The 9347-nt window shown below is 64.2% G+C and overlaps 1 protein-coding gene across 4 annotated transcripts in view; it reads left to right on the top strand.

Moving 5' to 3' along the window:
• The first annotated feature begins 1276 nt into the window (after window positions 1-1276).
• Window positions 1277-9347, top strand: part of ACSBG1 (acyl-CoA synthetase bubblegum family member 1) — a 26055-nt gene continuing 17984 nt past the window's right edge. The window contains exons 1-4 of one of the 4 annotated variants that reach the window (XM_040493432.1): window positions 1277-1452; window positions 1957-2104; window positions 4502-4600; window positions 5462-5562. In XM_040493432.1, the coding sequence (XP_040349366.1) occupies window positions 2055-2104; window positions 4502-4600; window positions 5462-5562 (250 nt within the window). In that variant the 5' untranslated portion in view covers window positions 1277-1452; window positions 1957-2054. Of the gene's footprint in view, window positions 1453-1956; window positions 2105-4495; window positions 4601-5461; window positions 5563-9347 lie in introns of those variants that run through there. The other 3 variants (XM_040493430.1, XM_040493431.1, XM_040493433.1) reach the window with 3 other exon arrangements.

The raw sequence follows: 9347 nt of genomic DNA on the forward strand, positions 1-9347 counted from the left end.
AGAGAGCCAAGCCTGGGGTTCTTGCCAGCCCTTGAACTTTCTGCCGCCGGCTCCCAGCCACTTGCATGCCCAGCACCAAGTCCAATGATTAACATCGCCTCCTGGCCCTCTGCGGGAGAGCAGTAAGGGAGGCCAAGAGCCAGGCGCATCCTCTGAGACAGAGACATGTCCTCAGGGGTTGGGTCAGAGCACAGGTTTCCAAAGTCCACTGGGGACCCCAGGGCGGAGGACGGGGAGAAGCCGTGGGAGGCTGGGGGCTAGTACCGGCAGACCCAAGCTGCCGGGCATCCGCGGGTGGCTCTGGTCACGTATTGCAAGGAACAGAGAACTTGAAGAGTTGGGATTTGGTGACGGGCAGAATTTTCTTGAAGTGAGTACGCTGGCACCGACCCACCCCCTCCGCGGAGTGGTCTGCGGGTCTTCTGCCCTCCGACTGGGTTCAGGGCCTTGGAACGGCCCAGCCCTGTCGCGGCCGCTGTGCCCTGCTCCTGGGCCTTCACATAGGGTTTAAAATTTCCCCTTAACACCCAGTAGGGCTGTCTGCAGTAGGGGTGAGGGATCCCCGGCCTGCAGGGGTGCCTGGGTGGGGGGCGGCAACTCCAAGGAGCAGGGGCCCTGGTGTTAGAAGGTTCAGGCTCAAGTCCCTGGACCGAGACAAGCCCTGGAGGAGCACCAGAGGGCAAGGCGCAGGCGCGAGGTCATCCTGGGGCAGGGGGCGGGGCTTCCCGGTGCGCAGATGGGGTGCAAGCGGTGCCGTGGCGTCCTGGTTCCAGCGCGGGGTCCGGGAGGCGTGGCGTCCGTCCGGCTCTGCCTCCCTCTGCGCACGGACGCCGCGCACCTGGGCCTGTGTAGGTGCCTCCTCGGGCCGTGGGGCCTGTCCCCAAGTCCCCGGCACGGGGCTGCGGGTAGGGCGCCGGGAGCCGACGCACACAGAGCCTGGGCACGGTCGTGCATTCCGGAACGGTTAAAAAGGCAAAACAAAACAGGACGAAAAGTTACGCTTCCGGCAGCCGCGGGGCCCAGGCCGGCCCAGGTGCAGGGCCCGGTGGCAGAGCGATGTCGCCCTGCCGAGGACCGCTGCCAACAGGCCGCCCGCCCGCCCGCCCGCCCCCGCAGGCCCCTCCGGGCCTTCCCACCTGCTTATGTAAGGCCTGCAGGTGGGCCGCTGGGCCGGAGCCAGGTGGGTCGGAGGTGTCGGCCACGCCTTCCCCGGTGCCTCGGGCGGTCCGGGGCGGGTCCCCACAAGCACGCCCAGCCTCGGCCGCCTCATTACCGGGAGCAGCGCGGGCTCCCAGCTCTCGACGGCTGGCTTGGCCAACGGCGCGGGCACACGCTCCGGACCAGCAAACATAGAGGGGGAAGGCCCGCTGGGCCCACGCGGCCCAGAGTCCTCGGCGCGGTCCTCTGCCTGGAAGCCGGGTCCCTAGAGAGCTGCCGGGACTGATCTTCGAGGTGAGACAGGCCACCAGGGGCGTGGGCCGCTGTGGCGGGGGTCCAGGAGCCGGTGAGGAAGCTGCTACCTGGGCAGGCTGCGACCCACCGTGTGACACGGAGCGGGGCACCTGGAGGTGATCTGGCTCAGCTTCCAGCCTGGGCCTCTCAGGGTTGGGGAAATGTTTGGGCCACGCCCTGCACAGAAGACACTGGGTGTCTGGGAGCTGGGCTCTCTGAGCGCCCTGGGCAGAGGGACATCGGGAACAGGGTTGGGGAGGACTGCCAAGGGCGGTGAAGACTCTGCGTAGCAGGAGGCCTGGGGGTCCAGTCTCTTGCCTCATCCTAGTGAGCGGGCCCGCCTGAGAGTAGAGACAGAGGCCTACGGCGGGTCGGTTTCTCAAGCTAGTCGCCTGTGGACTCAGGAGGCAGCAGATTAGAGACCGGTGCCAGGCCCGGAGTGGGTGAGCCCTGCCTGGGGCCCAAGCGGCCTCCGCCGTGACACACGCTGTGTCTCTGTTGCAGGGCGGTCTGGTGGAGCGGGGCCTCCCCCGGGGCTGATGAGTTTCCTGCGGTCCCGGCGCTGTCCTGGGTGAGCCAGAGGCCCCGGCCCCGCGGGGACCATGCCAGAGATGCTCCTGCTCAGGTCTGCCGGCTCCGTCCTGAGGACCGTGTAAGGAAGCAGGCCCCGCCTCCTCCGCCGGCGCTGGACCCCCGGTCACTGCACTTAATCACCCTCCCAGTCGTACCAAAGCATTGTCCCCTCCTTACTCCCAGAAAGATCCGTGACGGCCCCGGAAGTAGGAGGAGAGCAGACATGCACATGCATTTTGCAGGGCTCACATGTGCTCATGACGCCACAGGGTTGACACGGAGCACCGGGGCTCAGAGAGGTACAGTGCCTTGCCCACAGTCACCCAGCTAGTGAAGCGAGCTGAACCCAGGCAGGCCAGTTCTGACGAACCTCAATGCTATACTGTCCAAGAAGGCATTTATTGAGCCCCTGTTGTGTACAGGACAGTGACCTGGCTGCTAAAGGCTGAAAGGGAAGAAAGACCACAGAAATAGCCAGGCGATGCACCCCCGTCCAGGAGGGGCTCCCATGGGAAAGCCCATGGGCTTGTGTGTCTGCTGACTCCTGCTCTGCACGTCAGTGTGCCCCAGGGCCCAAGGACACACGGCCCACAGAGCTTAACAAGCCATGTGTGGCCTTCAGAGCCTAAACCTGAGTGTTCAAAGGCTGTGAGAGTGAGAGTGTTGCAGATAATCCCTGAGGGCCCCCTGGAGGAGTTGCTGAATGAGGCTCAGTGGGCTCTCCCATCAGCACCTCTGGCAAGACAGGAAGAGGAGGGAGAGACCACCTGACCAGAGATGGTCAGGAGAGGGAGTGCAGGCTCCCCCAGGCCCCCGCCCAGCCCCCACCACACAGTGTCTGCACAGTGTAAGCTCCCTTCGAGGGCTTCCTTGCTCCCAGAGCCACTGGGCAGGTGCTAAAGACATTTGGTTTCTGTGTAAGAAGAGGGGTAGGTGCTTATGGGGTGTGTGAGGGCAGGAGTGTGGTGTTCCAGAAGGCCGGGAACACCGTGCTAACCACCTGCGTCGGGCCGGGGCGCTGATCACGGTGGCCGCACCTCACCTGAGGGTCCCTGAGTGGATCGCGGTGCCACGCTGTCCAGAGCGCAGGAGTCGGAAGGGCCCAGGTGCGTGTGAGGGGTCAGAGCAGTGGGGACGCTTCGCATGTCACGTGCCCTCTTTTGGGGATGACAAATCCCACTCTGGAAGCTGTGCCTCTGGCTTACAGTCTGGGGACAGCAGGCTGGGTGGTCCGGCTTCGCTATGATGCACCCCAGGGTGCCCCAGGTGAGCGGCCGCCCCCACAGGAACGCAGGGAGGGTGCGCGATGATACAGCAGCGGTGTCCCCAACGCTGATATGGGGGCTGCGGCCACGCGGGAGGGCGCAGACCCCAGCGCGACAGGGCGTGGCTCCCTTCCCAGGCGCGTTCTGAGTGGACAGGACACCAGTTACTAGTTATGGCCCCGAGTGAGCAGGAACGTTATGGGAAGGTCGGGCTCAGTCGGCGGGCGAGGGTGACATCCCCGGAAACAGATGGGATCTCAAGGGCTCTGGTGAGGGGAAGAGCGTGCTTTCCTCACTTGGAAAACTGGAATTTGGCCTTCTCTTAATTAGGCATCCGGTATCCTTCGGGCACAGGGCTTAGGGGTTGAGTAGGAACCTCTTGCCCGACGTGGGCCGTGAGCAAGGTGTCCCCTGTCACGGCAGGCAGAGGCAGGGGACCCACTCCACCCTGTCACCGAGGGAAGGACAGAGCAGGATGGGGGAGTGGACGTCAGCACATCTGAGTCACGAGAGACTGGCCAAGGTCCCCAGCACACAGAAGGCTCTAGTCATGATGAGTATGTTTGGCTCGCGGCTTCCTTAGGCGGCCGTCTTTTCCTGTAGTCTGGGTTTCGCTGTTTTAAATCCAGAACCAGTTTATACAGATTTCATTAGCGGGGGAAATGTCTGTGCCTTTTGATGGCGAGGGTTTCCAGACTTGTCTGTGAGGAGGTGGCTCGGATGGCGAGCGATCACAGCCAGTGGCGGCCCTGGCCCGTCCAAGGGTGAGCTGCCCAGCGGGTGCTGTCAAAGGCCAACCCTCTGGAAGACTCGCTCGTCTTCGGGACGTGGCCGGGACAGCATGGACATTGCACCAAGTTTGTGGTAGCCGCGTTGGGGCTCCCGGTGGGGGACCCTCATTCGTGGCTGCGCCCAGAGCTCAGGGCTGTTTGTATCAGTATAATGTGGTGGGGCCCCTCTGCGACCCCAGCGTAATGGTGGTGACCAATGACCCACAGTCGGCTGGACAAGCTCCAAGCTCAGAACCCTCCGCCTGGTGTGGAAGCCCCACCCCAGAAATTGTATCCTTTTACCCCTCCGGTGGCTTCCCTGGGACAGGCCACCTTGCTCACACACAAGAAGGGTGACCAACTCAGCCCCCACTCAGCCCCCTTGTCCCTACGCTCCTCCCTTCACAACCTCCTGATGTCTTTCGATTTAAAACCTATCAGGTTCTTAAGCAGACTGCCTCCAGGTGGGCCTGGGTGTGTTCGCAAACTTAGTTTGAACCTGCAGTACCAGCAAGAAGTAAGACCGAGTGTGACAAACAGGTAACTGGCCTGACAGCCTGGGAACTGGGTGGGGGTGGGGCTAGCCCCACCCTGATGGGAGCCAGGGTCCTGTCCTCAGGGCTGCCGTGACCAGTTGCGCAGGCTGCAGGCTGCACAACTCCAGTAGGCTCTGTTTGCACAGCCGATGACTGTGAAATGTGTCCCTGGAGTTGTGTGGGGTTACATCCCTGCCTGGCTGAGGTGTGCACTGACCTCCGTCTGCTCATCACCCAGGCGGTCGAGGTCTGGCCGGTTGAACCCTGAGGAAGAATGCTGCTGTGGATCAATAGGTTGACAACGGAGGCCCTATAACCCCTTGGGCTCTCTGGCTGGAAGGGAGATCATTGTCCAGGGCCACCATGCCTGGGAAGCGAGGAGGATGTGGGCCGGAGCTCTCTAGCCCACGCCTGTCCTCTCCACTGGGGAAGGCATAGGGCACCCCACACGCCCTCCCGGGGAGGAGAGGCCCGTGGGAGCCCTGGCACCATCCTCAGCTCTGCTCTGAGCTTCTAAGCGTGACTGTTTTCAATGCCTGAGGCCTGGTGGGTGTGGGGTGAGGAGGGGGGCCCCCGCTGGAGTCGTGCTCGGAGTCCTGTCCGGACGGGGACACCGAGTCCAGAGAGAGCCATGCAACAGAGGAGTGTGCAGCAGCCCTCGGAGCCTCTGGGACAGGCTGGGTGGGCTGAGGGTGGTCCTACAGCTACTGAGGTCCTGTTCCCTGACCCCCACGAGGACGCAGAGCAGCCCACGAGGCGGAGAGAGGCCGGCGGCACCCCCAGGTGCCGACGTGGGTGCGGGGCTGGCACCGGAGAGCCGGGCCAGGCCCCGAGGGTCTCACGTTGTTTCTCCCCTCCCCTCTAGCTCTCCGAGTGATGGGCAGGCGCTCTCCAAAGAGTCCCTCGGCCATGCTCTCCCGCTCTCGTCCCTGGAGGAGGCGAGGGGTGCCCAGCTGGATTGCTCAGGTGAGCGGCCGGGAGGCTGTGGGCTGCGGGCAGAGGCAGAGGCGAGCCGGGGGCCCAGCACACCCTTCCCTCGTGGCCGCGTCGGGGCCGAGCGCGAGGGAAGGCAGGGGGTGGTTGGGAGGGCCGCGGCGGGAGGCGGTGGGGCCTCCCCTGGGGCCGGGCTGCCGGGCCGCTGGGACCCGGTGGAGCCCCTGTGGCCTGCGGCGAGGCCGGTGGGTGGCAGCCAGCAGAGTCCGTGCGGAGGCTTGGAGAGTCATGTGCCCTTTTAAAGACTTTGACCCTCAGATAATTGCACTTTGAGGGAGGCAGAGTTACCATTTACCCCGAAGAGTCATCAAAACGGTAGTAACACAGGGCGTGCTTGTTTTTAATGGCTCATGACAACACCGTGGCAAAGCACAAGCTGAACGAACACGGACACAGCCAGTGCCTGGCACGGAGGGTCGCCGTCCCCTGAGTTCTGCGCTGTCCGTGGGGTGGTCCACTGTTGTCGTTTGTCCCTGTCCGGTGTCACCTCTGGGGGGCAAAGAGCGGCCCGCGGAGGGGCGGGTCTTCCCGGGCTTGAGTCCCCCGGGGCTCCTCAGAGCAGCCCCGGTCCCCAGAGCACCCCAACCCCCGGCCCGGGGCTTTGGTGGAAGCCTTTGTGGCTGGCGTATCTCTGTAGAATGAGCTTCAGTCCGGGCCCACCTGGCGTCCTCCCCGTGGTCAGCCGAGGCGTGGGTTTCGGGGAGCAAGCGGTAGTGTGTGAGGTGGTGTTTGGACCCCTGGACGGGTGAGGACGGAACCAGGCAAGAGGTGGAAGGGGAGGCCTGGGGCCCCCCTCCCCCAGATTTCCTCTGGCCTGGCTTTCCTGGGCGGGGGACGGGCCTGGTGGGAGGACAGGGGCAGGGTCAAGGCGGAGGTCGCCATGCCCTTTGGAAGAGACGCGAAGAGGCGTAAGGAGGGCGGGTTCCTTGGGCGCCCAGGGCCGCCTGGCTCCCTGCGGAGCAAATGCCGGTCGCCTCCGCCGTGGGGCGCCTGCTGCCATCAGACAAGCTGCTCCTCTCCCAGGCCCAGCATCGCTGGCCAGAGGGGTCTCCTGGCACCGTTTCCGTCAGCGGGCACCGGGAGGAGCCGCCCCACGGGACCCTGCACTGCCCAGGGCACTGCCTGGCAGGCCTCCTGAGCCCCCACGGGCCTGGCGTGCGGCTTGTGCTCGGCCCAGCCTCCCCTGTGCAGCCCCCGTGTCTCTGGGGAGCAGCTACGGAGACGCGCCCGGCCAGGTGCCAGCCTGCTGCCAGGGGCGGGGCGGGGGCTGGGGGGGGGCACTTCTCTCCAGACTCCCAGGCAACTTGAGGAGCCCGGCTCTCCCCCGGGGAGGGGGCGGGAGCCTGTGCTTCTCTCGAAGGTTGGGGGAAGGCGCTGGCTGCGTGGGAGACTAAGGGGCGGGGCTTGGAGGCTACCACCAGGATTGAGCCCTGAGAGGAGGGCGGACTTCTGTTGGACTTGTCCCCTGGGCCGGGCTTTGTGCCGCTGGCACTCTCCACCTCATCTTCAAAGCAGCCCTGGCGCGGGCACTTCCGCATTCCCATTTGATGGAGGAAACCATCTCAGAGAGGCCCCGTGAGTTTCTCAGAGTCACACAGCTAGTGAGAAGTAGAACTCTCAACTGGCCACGCTGCCTCTTTGGGCCTTGGTGACAGTACAGTCCCCTCCAGGCCTGGCCAGCCCCTGCCTCCCCTCCAGCTAACCACTGGGCTAGCAGCCCCCCTGGGCGTCTTGCCTTCAGGAGTGAGCATCCACCTGGGTCTCCCTGAGTTCCCAGAAGCTTGGAGGTCCCCAAGCCCCTGTCCCGGCTAGGCTCTGAGCTGGTGGGGGGGGGGGGGGGGGCGGGAGCCCCTGAATATACACAAAGGCAGCCTTGTGCCAGGGCCTGGAGACACATTGCTTTCTAGTTCTTTCTAGTGAGCACAAACCCCCAGCTGGGGCAGGGCAAGGCCAAGACCCCAGGGAAGGGGAGGAGGGCAGGGGAGAGCAGCTGCTGGGGACGGGGCTTCTTCCCCATACCCGTGCTTCCTAGGAACCCCCCACACCCACTGGGGAGCTCTGGTGCTGGGGGTTTCTAGCCCCGCGAAGCCCCTGGTGGGTCAGGGGGTACACAGGGCCCCCCGCTCAGTCTCTCAGTCTTGCCCTCCCCAGATGCTCAAGGTCATGGCTTCTCCTTGGCTGCAAGGAGACAGATACCACCGTTGACCTGGGGAGCCCACAGCCCGAGGCTGGGGACAGTGGGAGGCAGAAGACAGCTCAGCTGAGCCTGGGGTGGGGGTGGGGTGGGGGTGGGGAGGGGATGGGAGGGAAGGCTTCCCAGAGAACAGAGGACACTCGAGCAGGTAGATCCTCACCTGAGAAGCGGGAACAGCGGGAACCCCAGCCTCCTCAACCACAAAACAGTGGAGCCTCTGGGGATCCTTGCAGAGACTTTTCCTAATCATATGTCCAGTTCTGTCAAGGTCAAGTGTGGATCAGAGGCCATGTCCAGGCCCAGAGCTGCTCATGGCTCTCCCCGAGGTGCTGACAGGGCGTGTGCACAAAGGAGGGGCCAGGAGGCTGGGCTCGAACCCAAAATGACACAAATGCAGCCTTGGGCAACTGGGGTCCAGCCCCCGGGGTGCCCCTGAAGGTGGTCTCTGTGGGGCTGAGAAGTCTCTGGGGCTTCCAGAGGGAGGGCACCTCTGTCAAGGTTGGGGGTGCCTGCAGGTGTCACTGGGCATCAGGCAGGGACCCGGGGACCAAGGCACCCATGCAGCCCCTGCCTGGACATTGTCCGGACCCCACCTGGATGTTCCTTACCTGGCTATTCCCTGCCCGGCCCTGCCCATGCGTGTCAGGTTGGGGCACCCGTGCCCTAGGGTTCCAGGCTGAGCTGCTCCCACCCCGGGGCCCAGACCTCTCTTCTCTCCAGCCGGTGGAGACCAGCTCAGGGTCCCCTGTGCATTTCCGGAGCACGTCCACCGCCGTGTCCCCAGAGCCCATGTCAGCCCGCCCCAGCCCCGCCCCGCAGATCCAGATTGCAATTCAGGTGGGGAAACGGAGGCCCAGGGAGCCCAGGGTTTCTCCGCTTAGTGGCCACAAGTCCACAGCCCCTGGCCCTCGGGCAAGAAGGCTGGCTACCAGGTGGAACGGTGTCTCCCCTGAACCACTGAGAAACCTCAGACACCGTGCAGCCAACACTCCATTCTAGTGCGTTCCATACAAGGGCTAGACAAAGCGTTCTGTCCCAGGCCGGCCTTGTCCTTATCTGGAGTCATGTCCTTCTCTTTCTCTTATCCGTCCCCTAGAGTGCCTGGCATGGGGTGGGCAGTCTCCAAGGGCCCGTGTGGGGTGGGAGCGTGCCGGCTCTAGTCCGTGACTGGCCTCTGTGGCAGGGACACCAGGGTCCAGTCAGAAGGAGCATTCTTGGAGAGAGATCTGTCCCTGGCCGAGAACCACCTTTCTCCTAGGGCCAGCGTACCCCTCCATCTGTACAACAGGCCACCTCCCACAGAAAACATCCCTGGGGCCTCTCCTCTCTGAGTTCTCCTCCCCAGACAACTGAGAGTGATTTCCTCTGCTGTTCAGATGCTGTTATTCCAGAACCCCAAGGAAAATAGCTCCCTGCCTGCCCAGCCACCCCCTGAATAATGGGTGATTGATAAGGTCAGGCCGTGACCTGGGCCGAGGGAGAGAGATAGGAGGAGGAGGGAGAGGAGGAGGAGGGGGGAGGAGGAGGAGGGGGGAGGAGGAGGTGGAGGGAGGAGGGAGAGGAG

The sequence above is a fragment of the Herpailurus yagouaroundi genome, unplaced genomic scaffold (genome assembly GCF_014898765.1).
Source record: "Herpailurus yagouaroundi ecotype Mexico unplaced genomic scaffold, PumYag 185, whole genome shotgun sequence".
Taxonomy (NCBI): domain Eukaryota; kingdom Metazoa; phylum Chordata; class Mammalia; order Carnivora; family Felidae; genus Herpailurus; species Herpailurus yagouaroundi.